General features: G+C 43.3%; 1 protein-coding gene across 1 annotated transcript in view; it reads right to left on the minus strand.

The window, feature by feature from the left end:
* babam2 (BRISC and BRCA1 A complex member 2) overlaps positions 1-22968 on the minus strand; it is a 181321-nt gene that overhangs the window by 144056 nt on the left and 14297 nt on the right. Inside the window, 2 exon segments of the mRNA XM_055631039.1 lie at positions 3583-3777; positions 22105-22199. Coding sequence (XP_055487014.1) covers positions 3583-3777; positions 22105-22199 — 290 coding nt within the window.

Consider the following 22968-nt stretch of genomic DNA (forward strand, 5'->3'; position numbering starts at 1 on the left):
GTGAACAGAAGGAACTGGTATTTTTCATACTATTCTGGAAATGTTATACATCACAGTGAGGAATGTGGGGATCCGCTCTGGTGGGATGTATATGTTCATTTTTATTTTATGTGGCTGTGTGTCTTGTTGCTTTTCACTTAGTATGGTTGTATGGTAACTCATCACTGTACCTTAATTGGTACAACAATAAACTGACCTTGAAACATTGAGCAATGTGGGTCGAAGGGCCTGCTTCTGTGCAGCACTGTGCGATGTTTTATGAAATCTAAATATGTTACCTGCGCAAAAGAATGCTAATGATTTTAAAATCTTAAAAAAATAAAAATGTAAGTAAATGAAATGACAATAAAGGATTAAATGGCTATAATATCATGATTGCGTACCTGAAACTAACCTAGGATCTCATCAGTTTTGAGGGAATACTTCATTGCAAGTTTCAACATTTCTGAAATGCCAATGGGCCTCGCTGAGGAATCTCTCAATGTTAGTAGATTCACGTATTCATTTAATTCACCAATCTCAGGTAATGTCTAATTACCTCCTCCTCTCCCCCCCCCCCCCCCCTCTCCTAATCTGGTAAAACCGCCAGCACTTTTGTCTACCCTGGTAAAACCAAAGATCTTTGGGTAAAACTAGGATAGACACAAAAAGTTGGAGTAACTCAACGGGTCTGACAGCACCTCTGTAGAAAAGGAATAGGTGACATTTCGGCTAGAGACCGTTCTATAGACTGAGGTCTCAGGAAGGGTCTCGACCTGAAATGTCAACTATTCCCTTTCTCCAGAGATGCTGCCAGACGCAATGTGTCATTCCAGCTCTACCATTGACAATGTGTTCGGCTGACAGCAAATTTACAAAATTAGGAGGAAACTCGCATGTGCTAATTCCCTAGAAAGTAACAATCGATTCATGTCATTCACTGATTGCCTGCACAAACAGCAATTAAACCTACGAGTTTATGACCATCCTGCATTCACATACAAAATACCCATTCGATTGAGCACAAGAAGTCAAGTCTGGTAATTCAGAGAGCAGGGATTTATTCAAAAATGTGATAGTTGGTAAGGCAACCAACCTATACTGTTCTGAATGGAAATAACTAATTTGTGTTCAGTCGTACTGCAGAATATTGTTAATTACAATAACAGAATATAAAATTATAAATTTTAAATGTTCTTATTCTACAATTAATAGCGAGAGCTGATTAAAAGCAGGTCTCTCTCTCTCCATATTTTTCTTTACTAAATTGAACTGAGTAAACTCTTAGTTATAGTCCTCTTTCTGAATCTTTACATTTCATGGTTAAGGAGAAACATTTTTAGCCCTGTTGTTCAAGTAGATCCCAAATGATCCATACTTCGAATCACATTATAATCAGCTTGCACTCTATGTAATTTTAAATCTCACATCAATAAGGTAACAAAGTGTGCTTTCTATCACCTCAGAAATATTGCTAAAGTACGGTCTTCATTAACTCAACATGACTGTAAAAAACTCATACATGCTTTCATACCAAGCAGACTTGATTACTGGAATGCCTTATTTACTGGACTGCCTTTGAAATCCATCAACAAGTAACAGCTCATTCAAAATGCCGCAGCCCGGCTTTTAACAAATACCAAGAAAAGGGAACATATCACCCCAGTCCCTTCATTGGCACCCTGTGAAATCCAGGATAGGCTTTAAAGTCCTCCTTCTTGTCTATAAAGCCCCAAATGGCTTAGGAGCAGCATATTGTATTGCAATGTTACAAAATTTTGAGATTTAAAAAATCAAGTCTGCAATTTATCCCATCAGATAAAGCATAACAATAAGTTTAATTTGACACCTAATTCACTTTCATATCTCAAGTATTAAAAAAGTTATGACCATTTTCATACTCGGAAATTAGCATCTTGTTCCCTATTGATTTTCAATGGGCATTACAAAAAAGCTTGGATAGTCAAAAGCACATTTCTTAAGGAAAGATTAACATTTTTAAATAGCCTAAGTGTCCAAAGATTATTCACAAATAATTCACAATATAACATGATTTTTATATCTAATTTACATTAATTTATAGGCCAAATGGAAGGAATTTAGTGTTCAATTGCTGTAAATAAATGCCCATTTAAATCGGTTTTCTAGTGGGTTTCTGTGAACGCGCAGGTTTAGAATGTTGACAGCGCGCTAGATTAGTGCCCTCAAATGCCGAGAAAAATACTGCGGGATATAAAAAGCCCAAAATGAGCTATTCGCTATAGAAAATTATAATTATAGGGTTATATACATGCCCCATTTAATGTAAAAATAAGGTACATACCTTTAATTGTTTGCTTTATAAAACCCTGGGGCTGCGAAAGCTTGCGAACTGAACGAGAGCTTTTAAATTTATTATATCTACTATTCGAGGCCTATAAAACTAATAATAGCTTTTGGGACTGGGTCTTGCAGCGATTCTCCGTTAATGATTTACTAGGCTGAACATCTGCGATTGGAACAGCCTAGTAAAAATCGGGTTTTAAACCCGCCCCCTCCAAACAGTTCCAAAATCACACACAAGGGGTGGTCCAGCCACGATTCAGGTAGGTTTTGTAACATACCTATATTGTACAGAGTCCCCCCTTCCCTATGCCCCTTCTCGAGCGCTCAGGTCTTCTGATGCTGGCCTGTTAGCCTCTCAATGCCCCACCAATAAGAACATTGGCGAAGCAGCCTTTTTCAATGACGCCCCCAAGCTGTGGAATACCCAACCCAGGGCTATGGGAGACGCCCACTCAGTTGACATTTTTAAACGGCAGTTAAAAACGTATCTTTTCAATCAAGCTTTTAACTGACTTTACTTCCTCTGTCCTTTTATACTCTCGATTTTTAATTTTATATTTTTATATAAATCTGTGCTTTTGACTGCCCATGTCTTTACTGTTTTAAATTGTATTTTTGTTTAGACCTGTGTTTTTTGTGGAAAGCACTTTAGGTTGTATTCAATTGTATGAAAAGTGCTATATAAATAAAGTTATTATTATTATTATTATTATTATATTGAGCAAAAAGGTGCACAAGCAAGTTAAATTAATGAAGTGTGAGACAAGAGGTCACATTTAAACAAGAATGAGTACTATCATTCACCTTAATGAGTATGCATTATATAAATCATAGCAATGAATCAGACTATGGTATGGAGATGTTCGACTTTAGACTTTTGTTTACTTTAGTTTAGAAATAGACCCCTCGGCCCACCAAGTCCGATCCGACCAGCGATCACCCCGTACACTAACACTATCCTACACACGAGGGAGAATTTACAATTTACAAAAACCAATTACCCTAAAAATCTGTACATCTTTGGAACGTGGGAGGAAACTGGAGCACCTGGAGAAAACCCACGCAGTCACGGGCTGAACGTACAAACTACAGGCAGAACGTACAAACTCCGTACAGACAGCACCCATAGTCAGGATCAAACCCGGGTCTCTGGCATTGTAAGAGAGCAACACCACCGCTGCACATAAATCATGCAAGTCTCCTCTTACCTTTTGAAACTCCCATTGAATATGTAATGAATTATTTATCTTATAGTTCCTATTATTTAAACAAATTTACCCAATTATTCTTTCTTCCTGCGTAGATTTCCATGTTGTCTCCAAATTCAGGCCCCTCTTGCAGTGCCGTATACTCAAACATAAGGCGCGAGCTCTCGTGGAGTCGATCACATTGGTATTTGTGGTACTGCTGCACCAGCTCTTTAATGACAAGCAGGAGACAGTCGGGATTCTGGGAGTTCCAGCCATTCAGATGCTGTGCATTGTGGAAAAGACAGACAGAAAACACAACTTGGGTTAATGTCTAGTGCACCAGAACTCAACAAACATTCACTTGACTTGAACCACACCAGCTTTGCATTTACAGATGCTTTTATTTTATTCAGTACTTTCATTGATGCCAATTACATGTCTGGTTTAGGAATATTCTAAATTACCGCACGATTGCACAGATCCAGAGGCCTTTAAGTTCAGTTTAGAGATACAGCATGGAAACAGGCCCTTCGGCCCACCATCCACCCTTACCACTGATGACCTGTTCACACTAGTTCTATGTTATCTTATTTTCTCATCCACTCCCTACACATTTGTGGCAATTTACAGAGGCCGATTCATCTACAAATCTGCATGTCTTTGGGATGTGGGGGGAAATTGGAACACCCACATGGCCACAGGGAGTGCATGCAAACTCCACACAGACGGCACCAGAGGTCAGGATCAAACGTGGGTCTCTGCCACTGTGTCACTGTGCCAACTCGTCTGATATATCAACCCTATTTTAGGTATCACCGCCTAGTAGGAGAACTCTGTATCTAAGGTTGGCTGCACTTCCTTATTCCGAAAGTACCACAAAGCACCTCAGGTTTTATTGCCATTCAGCTCAATATGCACAGGACCCTTTGAAACTGTTATCCAGTCTCCTGTTCTTTTCCAAAATTCCTCCTTTATTTTTCTAACCGTGTTGAGATTCGATTCCCTTGTGAAAGTTAGCAAAAATCAGCTTCACTACATTTGTTAGAGGGACAAAAATATGGTTATATGCAGCTTTCCCAGGGTGGTCAAACTCTTCAGTAACAAGTCCAACAAGCACCTATCCATGCTCCGCTCCCTCTTCCAAATGTAAATTTCCAACGAAGAGTGACCTTGACGATCAATCATCAAAATTAGAGCAAAGAACAAAAAATACGAGCAGGAATAGGCCATATGGTCTCTTAAGTCCATTGGCCTCAACTCTGCCCATTTCCCTAAACCCTCGACTTCCAAACAGACCAAAAAACCCCAGCCTTAAATAAATTCAATCATTCTACCTTTAGTCTTCTGAACAGATGAAATTCCTTGTCAAAGTCTTTAACAGGTGACACCTTGCCTGAAATTATGTCCCTAATTCTAGATTTTCTGACAAGAGGATAATATTTTTTCAAATATCTACCTCGCCAAACCCCTTCAGTGTCATCCACTCTTCACACTAGGAGCAATTTACAAAGGCCAAACCTGCACGCCTTTGGGATGTGAGAGGGAACCGGAGTACCTGGAGGAACCCCACGTGGTCACTCTAGTCTAGTGGTGTCACCTTAATGCTCCAGTGACCAGGATTTGATCCTGCTATTGGTTTATTATTGTCACGTGTGCTGGGGTATAGGCTTTTGTTTGCATGCTTTAGTCTTGCAGGGTCTTGACCCGAAACGTCACTTCTCTCCAGAGATGCTGCCTGTCCCGTTGAGTTAAGGGCTTGTCCCACGAGCATGCGCCTGCATGCGGCAAGCTCGACCAAACCAGAAGCGGGGTCCGCGCGGAGGTCGAGTGAGTGACATGAAGTCCGAGCGAACTCCGCGGGAAGTTCGCGCGTGAGGTACGGCGTTGAGGTGGCTGCGGGCCGGCAGGCCGTTGCTGCGCGGAATTTTTAAACACGGTCAGTTTTTCGGAGCCCCGCGCGATGTCGGGACCAGCTCCGCACAACTCCATACGGCTCCTGCGATCGAAGTGGGACCGGCCCCGCGAGGCCGTACGGCTCAAGCGACCATGTTAGGTCGCGCTTGCCGCATGCAGGCGCATGCTGGTGGGACCGGCCCTTTAGGTCGCGCTTGCCGCATGCAGGTGCATGCTGGTGGGACAGGCTCTTTACTCCTGCATTTTGTGTCTATCTTCTATATTACAGCTTAGTTTGGGCAGAAGATTAAAAAGTTTAAAATTGCATACCACCAAACTCAGGAACAGCTTCTTCCGCTACATTATGGTGAATGGTGTTCCACACGTTGGGGGTAGTTCTGATCTTTCAATTAACCCTCATTGTGGATGCTGGACTTTTTCCTCTGTAACTATAATGCTACAAGTCTTCTTCTTAGGCCCCCTTCGGTCATGGTTGACCATGGGTGTCTCCAGGATGCTATTCCCTATTTGGAGCACGCTTATACAGAGGATGCCAGTGCAAGACTTTGTTTAACGTGGGGAGACTGGTGCACAGACAGCAGATCCAGTGGCATGGAGAACAATACGACCGGAGACCCTTTTCTGCTGCAGCCTTCATCCACCTTCCCAGCCGTTGTGACGCTCCACTAAGGTCAGCCATCATCTTCCGCCTGTTCCACCGTTGAGGTCTTGGTTGGATTGCTCTTTGTCAGAGACCTCCCCCTTGACCTTACTGCCATGGGTGGCCCTACCAGGAGTATAGCTCCAGACCGCATCGCTCTCAGGATCACGGGACCACACAAGCTTCTCCACCACGACAAGGTGACAATCCACTACATGTCTATAACACTATGTTCTGCATTCTGGTATTGCTCTCCCTGCACTATCTGCTGTACTTGTGTAAGACTTGATTGTCCGTCCCCATGCATAGTATGATCTGATTTAATTGGATAGCATGCAAACAAAAGCTTTTCCTTGTACCTCAGCACACATGACAATACTAAACCAATAGCAGGATCAAGCCCTGGTCACTGGAGCAGTAAGTCTAGAAAGACACAAAAACCTGGAGTAACTCAGCGGGTCAGGCAGCATCTCTGGAGAAAAGGAATAGGTGACGTTTCGGGTCAAGACGCTTCTTCAGACCTCAAGAAGAGTCTCGACCCAAACGTCACCAATTCATTTTATTTAGAGATGCTGCCTGACCCGCTGAGTTACTCCAGCATTTTGTATCTATCTTCAGTTTAAACTAGCATCTGCAGTTCCTTCCTACACAGGCTATGCCACTATATGTGATTGGGAATAATATATTACCCCCAGTGCCACAAACTCTTACCTTTCACATAGCAGTTTATCACATGCAGATAGGAAACTTAAATACAAGACACCTACTGGTGCGTTCCCCTTTTAACCATCCCACTCGTTATTTGTCAAATCCTCATTTGTCAAACAATTCAAGTACAGAACCAAATCATGGTAAATTCACATCTGCGATTCACTCCTCATAGCCATGCCGGTCAAATAAAAATCTGCCCAACTTCATCTCACCATCCCAAACACAGTCTGTAGCTCTGCAAGTCACTGCTCGTTGAAAACAAATGGTGAGGTGCAGTTCCACACTTGACAATATTAGCTACGTTTCTTAAGTACTTTCAGTATGAGATCCTGATGTTAACAGCATGCAACATCTGTCCATTTCCTGAGGTGTTGGCACAGTCACACCAAGCGCTCTCTTGACGTGCATCATTTTTGACAAAGAAATAAAAGTGGCCCAACAAATATTTAAAAATGGACAAAACTTAAATACAACTTAATTGATTTTTTTGGAAAGCTGACACTATCATCGGCACTTCATCGGGGACAACAGATTCGTTTTTATGATGCTTTGTGGCGCTACCTGGTGGTCAGGCCACTTACGGGTCGAACCCTCGTCAGCAGAACGGGGACTGGCTTTGGCGGGAACGTGATGGCATGAGTTAAGGGGAGTGTCCTGCCACATCAGCAGAAGCTCAGCTCCAGCCCACGAGTCAACAGACGCGCCTCGCAGCAGCGACAATGACTTTTGTGTTAGAGTACCAAACATGCATGTATACCTAACCTATAATGCCTGAATAAAGAAACCGTTTATTCACTAAATTTGATGTCTCTACAGCTTAATGAATACTTCTTTCTGGTGACCATTTGCTGCATCATAATCCCCAGATTGAAGTCTTCTATGAACGTGTGTAATCTTGAACTTATTTAATGATCAACAAAACATTTGATTCCATTTGAAGGTGAGATTTCATAACTGACGTAAATTTTAAAATGCTTTGTGTTAAATTTGGCATAAAAAATGGAAAATATTGGATGGGTGCGTTCAATGCATATTGTTAAGTGTTGCAATTGTACAAACAGGAAAGAGTAGATTTGACTGAGACAATTCCAGTTATACTTTTATTGCCTATTGTTCCCACGTGGATTCAACTGAGACACTACCAAATGCATAAACAAAAGTCTGGACTGAATTATGTTCCAGAAAACTATGGGAGTAACACTTCCGTCTCCAGCAAGCAGCTCATCGTGCAAGGATATACACTATGGTATTGCACAGGGAATCAATATGAAGTTCAATATGCAAGCCAACTATTTGAGAACAACTGGACTCTTTTCATAGAGTGATACTGTGTGGAAACAGGCCCTTCGGCCCCACGCCCACACTGGCCAACAATGTTCCATCTACCCTAGTCCCACCTGCCTGCGCTTGGTCCATATACCTCCAAACCTGTCCTATCCATGTACCTGTCCAACTGTTTCTTAAACGATGGGATAGTCCCAGCCACCTCATCTGGCAGCTTGTCCCATACGCCCACCACTCTCTGTGTGAAAAGTTACCCCACGGATTCCTACTCTGGGTAAAAGACTCTGTATCTCCCCGATCTATTCCTCTCATGATTTTATACACCTCGATAAGATCTCCCCTCATCCTCCTATGCTCCATGGAATAGAGACCCAGCCTACTCAACCTCCCTATAGCTCGCACCCTCTAGTCCTGGCAACAGCCTTGTGAATCTTCTCTGAACCCTTTCCAGCTTGACAATATCTTTCCTATAACATGGTGCCCAGAACTGAACACAATATTCTAAATGCAGTCTCACCAACGTCTTATACAACTGCAACATGACCTCCCAACTTCAATACTCTGACTGATGAAGGCCAAAGTGCCAAAAGCCTTTTTGACCACCTTATCTACCTGCGACTCGACCTTCAAGTAACCATGCACCTGTACTCCTAGATCCCTCTCTGCTCTACAACACTACCCAGAGGCCTACCATTTACTGTGTAGGTCCTGCCCTTGTTCGACGTCCCAAAATGCAACACCTCACATTTCTGAGTGTGGATAACAACATAGGGAGATTAGTGAGTGAAGGTAGGAAGGAAAGAAAGAATGAAGAAATACATTTCTAGAGTGCAGTGAAGCTAGGGAAATGGTGAGAGGGTTTCAAGATTTGCAGGATTGACACATCTTTTATTGACTCACTCACTACTTGTCATTAACCAGGTACCGCTTTCTTGTCTCTTAGGACTTATCAATAGGCAACAGACAACAGGTGCAGGAGTAGACCATTCAGCCCTTCGAGCCAGCACTGCCATTCACTGTGATCATGGCTGATCATCCACAATCAGTACCCCATTCCTGCCTTCTCCCCATATCACTTGACTCAGCTACCTTTAAGAGCTCTATCTAGCTCTCTCTTGAAAGCATACAGAGAATTGGCCTCCACTTGCCTTCTGCGGCAGAGAATTCCACAGATTCACAAATCTCTGGGTGAAAACGTTTTTCCTCATCTCCGTTCTAAATGGCCTACCCTTTATTCTTAACTAAGTGGTGATGCTATCACTCTACAATTGAAAAGGGTCATAGATATCCCCAACCCCCAAATAATTTGACACTCTTTAGAGCTTCTTCCAAATATATGCTTCAAAATACAGGAGCAGTCTCTCTTCTATTGCATTTGGTACTCATGAAGAGGTCTTCTTAACATCGGCAGCACCAATTAGAGCAGGTCAATTGTTTGAGAAAAACATTTTTCACACAGAGAGTGGTGAATCTGTGGAATTCTCTGCCACAGAAGGTAGTTGAGGCCAGTTCATTGGCTATATTTAAGAGGGAGTTAGATGTGACCCTGGTGGCTAAAAGGATCAACTATGGAGAGTCAAGTATGGAGAGAAGACAAGTACAGGATACAGAGTTGGATGATCAGCCATGATCATATTGAATGGCGGTGCTGGCTCGATAGGGCCGAATGGCCTACTCCTGCACCTATTTTCTATGTTTCGCCAAACAGTTGTGCTGTGTCTGCCAGAGCCTGGAGCTCCTTCCTGTATTGAATGTTCAGTCCTTGGCCGCCTCCACTGCCAGGGCGAAGCCACATGGAAACTAAATGAACAGTACTTTGGTAGCCAACAACCCAACGGCATAAACATACAAGTCTCCAATTTCAAGTAGTGTCCGATTGAGAAAGGGGGAGATGCAGCGAGACCTGGGTGTCATGGTACACCAGTCATAGAAGGTAGGCATGCAGGTGCAGCAGGCAGTAAAGAAAGCGAATGGTATGTTAGCTTTCATTGCAAAAGGATTTGAGTATAGGAGCAGGGAGGTTCTACTGCAGTTGTACAGGGTCTTGGTGAGACCACACCTGGAGTATTGCGTACAGTTTTGGTCTCCAAATCTGAGGAAGGACATTATTGCCATAGAGGGAGTGCAGAAACGGTTCACCAGACTGAATCCTGGGATGTCAGGACTGTCTTATGAAGAAAGACTGGATAGACTTGGTTTATACTCTCTAGAATTTAGGAGATTGAGAGGGGATCTTATAGAAACTTACAAAATTCTTAAGGGGTTGGACAGGCTAGATGCAGGAAGATTGTTCCCGATGTTTGGGAAGTCCAGGACAAGGGGTCACAGCTTAAGGATAAGGGGGAAATCCTTTAAAACCGGGATGAGAAGAACTTTTTTCACACAGAGAGTGGTGAATCTCTGGAACTCTCTGCCACAGAGGGTAGTTGAGGCCAGTTCATTGGCTATATTTAAGAGGGAGTTAGATGTGGCCCTTGTGGCTAAGGGGATGAGAAGGCAGGTACGGGATACTGAGTTGGATGATCAGCCATGATCATATTGAATGGCGGTGCGGGCTCGAAGGGCCGAATGGCCTACTCCTGCACCTAATTTCTATGTTTCTATGTTTCTATGTCTCTCTAATCTCCCTTCTCTAGCTCCCGTCATTCCCCAACCAGTGTGCACACAATTCTCCCACCATCTCAATCTGATCCCTTTCCTTCCTCCTTACGCTCATCTCCCAACCCAACCCAAATTCCCCCATTTCTTGTACCTGCCCCCTCTTTCCCCTCCCATTTCTCTTCTTTCCTTATCTGACACTCTTTTATTTCAATTTCACCTCCAGCCTAGCCTGTGTCAGATCCAGCCCCCCCCCCACCACACACCTGTATCCACCTATCATTTGCCAAGCTTTGTCCCTCCATACTCCATTGGTCTGAAGAAGGGTTCTAACCCAAAATGTTGTTTGTCTATTTCCTTCCATTGATGCTGCCTGACCCTCAGAGATCCTCCAGCAGTGATTCATAAGCGGAGGGTAAATGGCACATGGCTAGGCACAGTGCATTGATCCAAGACTTCTACTCTTGCCTGCCTGCATAGTGATGTACCATTGACTTATCACTGGGGAGAGATGCATGGGGGAAGTTCACAGCTCATGAATCGCAGAGATTAGGAGCTGTCATGGAGGCACATTAACCATGTCAGCATGACTGTTCGCCCAATTTAGACATTGCCTTTATACGTTTTTGAGGAAGACGTGGCTTTGGAAGGTAAACAAGGCGCAGGGCAACTTTGCAAATCCCGAATGATCGCTGGGCCATTTTGGAGGGTGTGGCAGGAGGGGGTGGTTAGGGTGGGGTGATAATGTTTCTGTGATCACACTAGTCTGATCAAGGGTGTTGGATTTCCTCTCCTCGAGGACACAAGTAAACTGGAGTTTTTCTTTTTAAATTACAATGAATTATCAATAATATAAATTCCAGATAGTTAACTAAATTTAAATTCCACTAGTTTACCAGTCTGGTAATAGGTTCATTGCCTCACATTGTATCTTTTTAGTTTTTCTCTAAAATTCCTATCCCTGGAAAGCAGTTTGTGCAAATGCAATGAACAGAGTTCATTATTTCAATTCAAGGATGTATTTAGTTATTTTGACATACTGGAAAATGCTACTTAATTACTGGCAATAGACATTCAGTTCCTTTCTCTTTGATGGTTTTAAAAGCAGATCCCATTTGGTGAAAGGTCAGCGCTCTTTTACATCACAACACTCAGTCCGTTTGTTGTAATCAACTACTGTTTTCACATGGGGACATGTTAACCTCCAAAGGCCAAATCGCTTAATCTGCAAATGCAAGGAAACAAAAGAGATATTGTCTCTTTCAAGAAAACAGCGACTCTATTACTGGAATATTACATCATTGCAAATTATCTTCAACTTGTCTCCTACTAAAACCAACAACAGACACCACCACAATCACACCAGTCAACAGAACAGAAAGAATCGCATTGTTTCCCCTCATTGAAGCAGCCATTGGCTGTGGCACTCAGTGACTAATCTCAGTAATACAAAGTACTACTGCTATCAAGAATGAAGGTTACTGCATCTTCCAGCAAGATTGTTTTGTTTTTGTAAGAAGTTTGTTCTGTTGAAACATAGCCTCATGCAAGTTTTAACCTTTATACAAATAAGTGCTCACAATCAGTCATTTATAAGCAAAGCATTGTGACATAGGCCACTAAGTTTAAGGTTTTCCCATCTTTACTGTAGCTTCAATGTACCTCAAGTTTCTGATACCAACCCTGCCAACAGCGAACCTATAGTGAGAATAGGAGGGAGTTGGAAGGAACAAAGGAAGTCCCGATGTGGAGGAACCGCGTGAGGGAGGGGGAAGAACATTGGAGGACCCGCTGTAGGGGGACCACCGTGATGGAGAGAGGGGGAGGGGAACAAAAAAGGACCTGGCACCAATACTGGGTATACTTTGTACCTTTGTCAGTGTCCTTTATGTGGCGACTATTTGCAAGAAAATAATTTCACTGTAACTTGTCACATGTGACAATCACGTATTCATTCATTCAATCCACTCTGGCTTTCATCAGTCAGGATGTCGAGTACAGGAGTTGGGAAGCCATCCTTGCCTCTTCCCCCTCTCTGATCATAAGCTTATACGGTTCACCATCCCTTCTCCGACACCTCGCCCCCGCTTCCTCCGAGAAATCACCATCCGTAATCTAAAATCCATTGATCCCCACCATCTCTCTGACCTGCTCTCCACACTCTCCCCCTGGACTCAACCCCCATCTCACCTGATGATCTCACAAACCATCTCAACTCCACCTTGTCTACCTCCCTCAACACTCTGGGCCCCCTCAAAACAAAAACCGTAACTTTCAACACATCTTCACCCTGGTACACACCTGCACTTCGTAAGCTGAAACAGACTGGTCGCCGACTTGAACGACTTACAAATAAATCATCTCTCACAGTCCACCTTGAAGCTTACAAACTCCACCTCACTGACTATAAAGTTGCCCTCATTGCTGCAAAATCTGCCTACCTCTCCTCCATATTCACTGATCCCTGCCTAAACCACAGAACCCTCTTCTCCACAGTGGGCAACCTCCTCAAGCCTCGAGCCAACACTCTCCCTACCTCTACTCCGGATCTCTGCAACTCATTCCTCCACTTTTTCGCTGATAAAATCAGCACCATCTATCAATCTTTATCCCCTGTACCCGACTCCCCAGCATCTACTCCACCACCTACCAAGGCCCCTCCTTTCAACATCTCCACTGACCTCCTTACCCCTTCTCCACACTGCTTCCTCTCCCAGTTTGACCTGGTCACCACTACTGAAATCTCCAAACTCATCAGCTCTTCCAAACCCACTATCTGCTCCCTCGACCCTCTCCCCACTCCCCTGCTGAAGTCCTGCCTCCCCGTTCTCTGCCCCTACCTCACTAATCTCTTCAACTCCTCATTGTCCCAAGGAATTGTCCCCTCCGCTTTCAAAACTGCTGCTGTCACACCAATCTTAAAGAAACCTGGTCTTGATCCCACCTCTCTCATTAACTTACGCCCAATCTCAAACCTCCCCTTTCTTTCAAAAACCCTGGAGCGTATCGTTGCGTCGCAACTTCATTCCCACCTCCTTGCGTATAACCTACTTGAACCCCTCCAATCTGGCTTTCGCCCCCTCCATAGCACAGAAACTGCTCTCCTCAAAGTCCTCAACGACCTCCTCACCTCAACATCCTCATCCTCCTCGACCTGAGCGCAGCCTTCGATACAGTGAACCACAACATCCTGCTCACCAGACTCAAAGACCCCGGCATTGAAGGTTCTGCACTCAGCTGGCTCTGTTCCTACCTTTCCAACAGATCCCACTTCATCTCTCTCCACAACCACACCTCTGCTACAGCCACAGTCACTCAAGGCGTTCCCCAAGGCTCCGTACTCGGCCCCCTCCTCTTCATCATCTAAATCCTCCGCCTTGGTCAGATACTCCGTCACTTCAACCTGGACTTCCACTGTTACGCTGATGACACCCAGATCTACCTCGGCACCAAATCCCCCCCCTCTTCCATATCAACTCCTGTTTGTCAGCTATAAAAACCTGGATGCAACATAATTTCCTCAAACTCAACAGCGATAAGACAGAATTCCTCCTCATAGGTTCCAAATCCACACTCAGCAAAATCAATAACCCCACTCTCACCATCGACGGCACCACTGTCTCCCCATCTCCCCAGGCCCGCAACCTTGGCATGATCTTTGATTCCACCCTCTCCCTTGAGCCTCACATCCGCCATGTCATTAAAACCTCCTTCTTTCACCTTCGCAACATCGCCAAACTCAGACCCTCTCTCACACCTCCCGCTGCTGAAAGACTCATCCATGCCTTCATCTCCTCCCGACTGGACTATTGCAACTCACTTCTCCTTGGCATCAGCTCCACCTACATCAACCGACTCCAACTGGTCCAGAACGCAGCCGCCCGACTCATCACCCACACCAAATCCTGGCATCACATCACTCCAGTCCTCAAACAACTTCACTGGCTTCTCATCTCCCACCGGATCACCTACAAAATCCTGGTCCTCACCTACAAAGCCCTCCACCATCTGGCCCCCCCATATCTCACTGACCTCCTCTCCCCCTACCAACCCTCACGGTCCCCCAGATCCACATCAGCCGGTCTCCTCTCCATCCACAAGTCCAACCTCCGCAGTTTTGGGGACAGAGCCTTCTCCAGGGCAGCTCCCAGGCTCTGGAACTCCCTCCCCCAACTGATCCGCAATTCCGTGTCCTTCACCATCTTCCAGTCCCGCCTCAAGACCCATCTCTTCACCTCTGCCTATCCTTAGCCTCACGTCCCCCTCCCTTTTCATCTGTGCTTGAATTGCCTCATATTGTGTTTTGAATTGAATTCTGTCTTTAATTTGTGTACTAGTCATGTCTCTACTATTTATTTCATTCCCCTTGCATGTTTTTCCTCTACTTGCTAAATTTTTGTAAGGTGTCCTTGAGACTCTTGAAAGGCGCCCATAAATAAAATGTATTATTATTATTATTATGTTGGTACAGCCACAACTGTACAGTGTACAGTTCTGGGCGCTCTGCTACAGCGAGGATACAGAAAGTCAACTTGGTCGACTTGGTTCAATGCTTAAATCCCATCTTTTTTCTCCACTCTTATATTGTATTCTGCCCATCATTGTGGCAAGGGCACAAACATTTCTATGGGTAGGAAGGATTTTTGGGTAGCCCAGAGCACAATTCTGTAGAATAAAAGTCAATGGTTGTTTATTGTAAAGATGGGACAGAAGTGTTCAAAAACGTACCGTGATGCCATAATGAGTGTTTTACCAGATAGAACTGATGTATGCACTCTAAAATAATATGTTTTTATTTTGGTTTACTGAAAATAATCTGGGAGTGTTAAATTCTCATGCTGGATACTTAAAGATGAAAGTTTCCTATTTCCAACATGTACAAGAGAAAGATTAAAAGGTAAGCTAAGCATTTGATAAGGTCCCACATAAGAGGTTAATGGGACCATAAGTCTCCAGGACCTGATGGAGTCTATCCTAGGATCCTAAGATCCTGAGGCACCACAGGATAATGTTGGGACTTTTAATAGAGCACATTCACCAAGATATTATCTGGATTTGATAGTATTAACTGTAAGGAGAGGGTGGACAAACTTGAAGGCTGAGGGTCAACATTATAAAAGTATATAAAATTGTAAGAGGTATAGATAGGAGAGATGGTTGGAGTCATTTAGCCAGGATGGAAATGTCACGGGCATAGGGAGAACGGGAAAAGTTTAAAGCAGATTTGTGAGGCTCGTTTTTTTTTACCAAAGTAGGGCAAGTTCCTGAAACGTGCTACCTAGGGGCTTGGTAAAAGCAGATATGGTAGCAACATTTAAGGCATTTACACAGACGCATGAACACGCAGGGAATAGAGAGATACAGACCACATGCAGGCAGCTGGGAAGAGTTAACTTGGCAACATTGTCAATGCAGACCTGGTGGGCTGAAGGGCCACTTCCTGTTCTATGTAAGAGTGGGTAAAGGGAGTGAAAAACAGTCATTTGATTTTCAATAATCTTGGAATTATTGAGTAATCATAGTGGGCAAGCACCGTGACTTGGTTGGTGAACATGGTGCTTGCCTGCTATAATTAGTCAACAAATGGCAAGCAAGGTACAAAGTTAGTTTGACACTTATTTCCTCTTGACGAGCATGATGTTTATCATAGGCTTCTGTTTTCTGTTTCATTTTAACCTGTGTTATTTAAAGTATTTGATAAAAGATAAGAAGATTTGATAAAAGATAAGCTTTGTACTTGTCCGTTGGTGATCAGCCCAATCACTGTTGCGTCGTCTGCAAACTTCACAATGGTGTTGGTGTCGAATGAAGGAACACCGTCGTGAGTGAAGAGGGAGTAGAGCATGGGACTTAGTACACAGACCTGTGGTGTGCCGGTGCTCAGGGTGATAGTGGAGGACAGGTGCGGGCCCAGTCTCACTGCCTGCGGTCGCTCCATCAGAAAGTTCAGGATCCAATCGCATATCGGCGAGCTGAGGCCTAGCTGGTGGAGTTTGGAGGTGAGCTTGGTGGGGATGACCGTATTGAATGCAGAGCTATAGTCAATGAAGAGCATCCTCACGTACATGCCCTGTCTATCCAGGTGAGTCAGGACAGTGTGAAGAGCCAGAGAGATGGGTGACTGTTTCAAAGAACAGGTTGAATTTGCCTGCAATGATTCAATGACTGTTTTTTTCTTCCTTCAGTGATGTTGCAGTACACTATTATTGTACTACTTAGTATCTTGAGATAAACATTTCATTTTGGGGACAGGGATTTTATTAAGATTCCTTCTCTTCAGACCTGGATACTGTTGAAAATTCCTACTTAAACGGATAAGAAGCAGTGGCTGTGACAAATTAAAAGCATAAGGTGCTACTTTGACAACTATCCAATTGACTTGTTTTCTCATCAGTTGGATCTATGTTCAGAGATATTGTAATGCATGTAGTAGTTCTAGTTTGAAAATGTTGAGACTTTTGTGAGGTATGCACTTCATACTGCTGTTGGTTTAAGAATTAAGTCTTTGCTACACATAATAATTGCTCCACTTCTTTCTTGGGACATCAATGCTAATGTCCATGATAAATATTGTGTATCCGTTTTTATAGTTTATTTAGTATAGTCACCTTGCTTTCTGCCTCTGCAAATGTGCACTTCCTTACAATAGACAATAGGTGCAGGAGTAGGCCATTCGGCCCTTCGAGCCAGCACCGCCATTCAATATGATAATGGCTGATCATCCCCAGTCAGTACCCCATTCCTGCCTTCTCCCCATATCCCCTCTCCGCTAATTTTAAGAGCCCTATCTAGCTCTCTCTTGAAAGTATCCAAATAACCGGCTTCCACCGCCCTCAGACGCAGATAACTCCACTACCTCACACCTCTCTAAATGACTTTGCCTTCTTAATACAGGCATTTCCCTTCCTGATCTCACCATCATCCACATCCTTCTCCATGGTCAATGCCAACGTAATGTACTAATTCAAGTCCTCACCCACTTTCTCTAGCTCCAAGTATAAATGTCATCTTAGTGCTAGAGTGGACATAGCCTTTCCCTAGCTACCCGATCGGTTATCCAACATAGGTATACATGCTTTGGGATTTAACAATCCTACATGCCGGAGACACTTGTGTTCCACACCAGGGCATCGGAAATGTCCTCGCTCTTCAGGGAACGGGGATTCCCCTCCTCCACCATAGATGAGGCTCGCACCAGGGTCTCTTCCATACCCCGCGACACTGCTCTCTCTCCCCATCCCCCAGTCGCAACCTTTCACCCCACCAGCCGGCAAATACAACAAATAATCCTCCGCCATTTCTGCCACCTCCAACGTGACCCTACCACTCGCCACATCTTCCCATCTCCCCCCATGTCTGACTTCCGCAAAGACCGCTCCCTCCGCAACTCCCTTGTCAATTCTTCCCTTCCCTCCCGTACCACCCCCTCCCCGGGCACTTTCCTTGCAACCGCAAGAAATGCAACACCTGTCCCTTCACCTCCCCCCTCGACTCCATTCAAGGACCCAAGCAGTTGTTCCAGGTGCGACAAAGGTTCACCTGTATCTCCTCCAACCTCATCTACTGCATCCGCTGCTCTAGATGTCAGCTGATTTACATCGGTTCAGACTAATTGTCAGGTTGGGCGATCGTTTCGTACGAGACAACCTACATCGGTGAGATTAAGCGGAGGTCAGTTTCGCAATAACCTACCTCCGCTCAGCCGGTACCTGAACTCAGCACTCAGCACTTCAACTCCCCCCCCATTCCCAATCCGACCTCTCTGTCCTGGGTCTCCTCCATTGCCAGAGTGAGCAACACCGGAATTGGAGGATCAGCACCTCATATTCCGCCTGGGTTGCTTGCGTCCGGTGGCATGAACATTGAATTCTCCCAATTTTGCTAGCCCTTGCCGTCTCCTCCCCTTCCTTAACCCTCGAGCTGTCTCCTCCCATCCCCCCCGCCCTCGGGCTCCTCCTCCTCCCTTTTTTCCTCCTTCTCCCCCCCCCCCCCCCCCCCATCAGTCTGAAGAAGGGTTTTGGCCCGAAACATCATCCATTTCCTTCGCTCCATAGATGCTGCTGCACCCGCTGAGTTTCTCCAGCATTTTTGTGTACCTGCCGGAGACACTTAATGGTCTGTTTTATCCCATCAGATTTCCTTGTTTAAGTTCTTTCCTAACCCACTATTCTCTAAACTTGCTTTGTTCATGGAGAACGTTGTTATCAAAGCAGCCGACAAGGTTGGCGCTGGTGTAGTCTGGTGAACTGACCTTTATCGTGCAGAGGCCAAACAGCTGCTCTCAGACACATCCTGATACTTCCCTCCGGATCTGGATCCCACCAACAAACGTAAGAGAATTATGTCCCAGATTAACAGATCGCATTTTCTTGGAAGTGCCCCCAACCTCGCCGTGCTTCATGAAACCAGCATTTACTTTCTGCTCAAGATTCACTAGAATGACTGCCCGAGACACTCCACTGATTCAGCCTATTCATGATCTAATTAACTAATTTCTTCCTACCGTGGCTCCATCCTTTCTCCCCGATCCAGTCCCATCCGATTTAGTTTTAGTTTAGAGATACAGAGCGGAAACAGCCCACTGAGTCCGCACCAACCAGCGATCCCTGCAAACTAACACTGTCCTACACACACGAAGGACAATTTACAATTATACCAAGTCAATTAACCTACAAACCTGTACGTCTTTGGTGTGCGGGAGGAAACCGAAGATCTCAGGTTTTTAAAAAAATCATTCTGAACCATGAGAGCAGAGAAGGAACTAGTTGGGTGGATGTTACTCAAAGTATATCTACTGCTGTCATGGTTCAGAATGATTATAAAAAAACCTGGGAGGCTTTTGCAAACTCTGCAACCATGATTGAGCACGCCCAAGAGAGACAGAAGTAACATGCTTATGTTAATATTAATCTTTTTTTCACTCAGTTTTATTCCACCAGGGAGGTCTTACCTTCCACTACCTGCAACCACCTTCAACTAGCATCTCAGCCAGCTTCGACTAAAAAATTACCGATTTTTAAAACGGCAACCTATTTTTAGTCGAGGTTGGCTTCGAATTTTTTGAAATAATCGCCGGAACATAGAAGAAGCAGAATCCCTGGGCTAGTGTTTTGTGAATGGATAAGTGATCCTAATCTCTGATCAATTACCATCTAGCAAATGTTTTCTCGCTCCTATCAAAAACAGTTTTGTGAAAAACACTTATGATAAGCAAATGTATCTGTTTTCGGCTACAGTGTCTATTACTTTGATCTTGGAATATCTGACCTTAAATTTTTCAATTACATCATGAACTACTAAAAAGGCACAAAAGATAAAAACTTGAATAAAAAATTGTAGTTAACATAATCCTCCATTAGAACTTGCAAATATTAGCAGTGTTATGTAATATTAGCAGTTCAGTTTAAGTTCAGTATCTATAAAATGTTAAAGTGTGAGGTAGGGGCACAGTGGCGGAGCGGTAGAGTTGCTGCCTTACAGTGCCAGAAACTCTGGTTTGATCTTGACTACAGGCGCTGTCTATATGGAGATTGTGCATTCTCACCGTGACTTGCGCGGGTTTTCTCCGGGAGTTGCGGTTTCCTCCCACACACCAAAGGCGTACAGGTCTGTAGGCTAATTGGATTGTTAAAATTGTAAATTGTCCCTAGTGTGCAGGATAGTGTTAATGTGTGGGGATCGCTAGTCGGCATGGACTCGATAGGCCGAAGGACCAGTTTCCGCGCTGTATCTCCAAACTAAACTTACAAATTGCATGTGATATTAGCAGTTCAGATTAAATTCAATATCTTTTGAATTGTAGGATTGATAAGAAATCAGGTTTCCAACAATGCGCAGAATTATCTGATAATGTTTATAGCAGTTCTTAAGCATTTATTCTTTGAAATAGTATCTTCAGATGGATGGAGTCATATTTTTTCAGTGCTGCTTCCCTAACTTAGCTACTGATTTATGTCAGTCGGGCAAGGTAGTGTCACAGACGATGAGTCACTGCACTCAAGAGTTCAATAGACAGGGCGAGTTTGAAATGGGGAACAAAAGTCTGAGCTAATGGCTGCTTTGAACAAATACAACATATTCACTGGACAACCTGCGTCACGATTTCTACAAAAAAAACTACCAGCAAAATATAACTTTCCTGAATAAAATTTAAGTTTAAAAAAATTCCTTGGAGATTAAAGAAAAAAAAAAGTTATCAACTGTTCACAGCAAAAATCAGTTGAGGGATGCTTCATTGTATGTTGGAACACTATGTCCTCTGGTGCTTGGCCATTTGCCACCTCAGTAGGCGGCTTTTTGAGGATTACAGACACACCGTCAAATGCATGAGATAATCTTGTCATAAAGCATTGTTTATATGCTGGTTGGCCAAATATTATCTAGCATAATCAATATTTGCAAATAAAAAGCATTGAATATTATATCTGATTTTTCTTCCCCCCCCCAGAAGTTCAGAAGTTATCCGCATGGTAAAATTCAGTTAAGGGGGTTTAAAAGTTCCTGAAAAAGCTTGCATGACGTGCCGCCCATCTGTAGTGATAAAATTTTGAACAGAGAAATCTGTAAGTACGCACACACCCTATTTGCCCATTGAAAACTGGGTGTGTGCACAGGATACACCATTCCCCCAGATAACTACTCCACATTTTTGTTTGACAGGAAGAATGCGACACAGAGGCATGCATGAGCCAGAAATCGCCCAGTTAGTCGACTATTGGTTCAAAATCTGAAATCCTTTTGTCATCAGCTTTGAGTTTGATTTCAAAAATGTACGTATACTTTTGTTAAAATGACGTTTCCTGTCGCCAGGCCCCGACCCTACAGTCTGCTTCGAAACAAGCTTGTCTCTTCATTAATAAAATAAGCCAAATAATTTTTCAAGTTCGGCAATCAAGCCAAGTAATTGGCAGACACTTCATTCTGAAATGGTCTAGCAAAACTACTCAGTTCAAAGCCGATCAGAAATAGGCAATAAACAAGTAAAAGCTAAAAAGCAATTGGCTCCACATTTAGCTGAATCACTTTAAACTACAGAGTGCTTCTCAACGACAAAGTAAAATTACTTTGAAAGATGTTAACAACTGCACAAGAAACCCTCAGCAAAAAATTGAATCTCCCATGTCTATGCTCTTGACTCAAATGAAAGTGGTATATTGCATATTTTCCCCAAAGCATATTGGTGCGTCATAGGGAACAATAATATTACATGCACCGAAATACAGTTGATGGCTCTTAAGTACTTTCTTAATGAATAACAGATTTTGGTTGCACAAATTGAAGTTTCATACATAATTAAATACAAATGTCATTTACTAATAATGTTAATAAACACTGTCACAACTTCAATAAAGTAAGGGTCGTCTCAGATCAAGATCAAATTAATGTCAGACTATTCAGAGACCACATTCCAAATCTATGTAGCACGAGCAAGAATCAAATGATAAATTGTGAAATAAAACTCACATGAAGCAATGTGGGTTCAGGCAGAAAATCAATATCTTCTCCAAAGATGAAATCTGGAGGAAGGTCTGGATAATGACAGTTGAAAATAATGTCCCCTTGAAAACAATAAGCCAACATTTATTTTGCTATTCATGACTTAATATTGAAGCTAGTCTTTGCAAAGTCACAGGAAATAAGTAAATTGAACCTGGGCAAGATTCTAATACAATACATTAGATTGTCTAAATTAGTAAGATTTATTTATTCTTTCTCTTGACAATTGTGTTCCTCTATTTCTGCCATTCAAAGTTTTTGGCATCCCATGAGGACACATCTACATTATCAACTTGTCCATTTAAAAAAAAAAAAAAAAATTTTTTTTTTTTTTAAATTAGAAGTTCAGTAAATTACAATAATACATCAGATATATCTTATTACATTTGTTGTACCACTTCGTTTTTCGAGCTTTAAAAAAGATAGAATGAAAAGAAGTAAGGAAAGTGAGCAAGAATCGTGAAGGTGCAGGAAAGTGTTGGGAAAAGAAAATTAGGGAAGAAATTAGAGAAGGAAGTAAAGAAAGGAAATAAGACCCTAGAAAGAAAAGAAAAAGGAGAAACAATCGCTCTATTGTAACACAAAACTTGCAAAAAAGGAACCAACCGTGTTAATTTATTTAAAAAAAAAAAAAAAAAAAGCTTGTCCACGTCACTTTCAATCACCTGTGAGCCATGATCATTTTACAGATTATTCCATTTTCAGGGCTGTACAGTGGTGCAGCAGTAGAGTTGCTACCACACTGTGCCAGAGACCCAGTTCTATCCTGACTACTTATGCTGTCTGTACAGGGTTTGCACGTTCTCCCAATGACCGCGTGGGCTTTCTCCG

The sequence above is a fragment of the Leucoraja erinacea genome, unplaced genomic scaffold (genome assembly GCF_028641065.1).
Source record: "Leucoraja erinacea ecotype New England unplaced genomic scaffold, Leri_hhj_1 Leri_62S, whole genome shotgun sequence".
Taxonomy (NCBI): Eukaryota; Metazoa; Chordata; class Chondrichthyes; order Rajiformes; family Rajidae; genus Leucoraja; species Leucoraja erinaceus.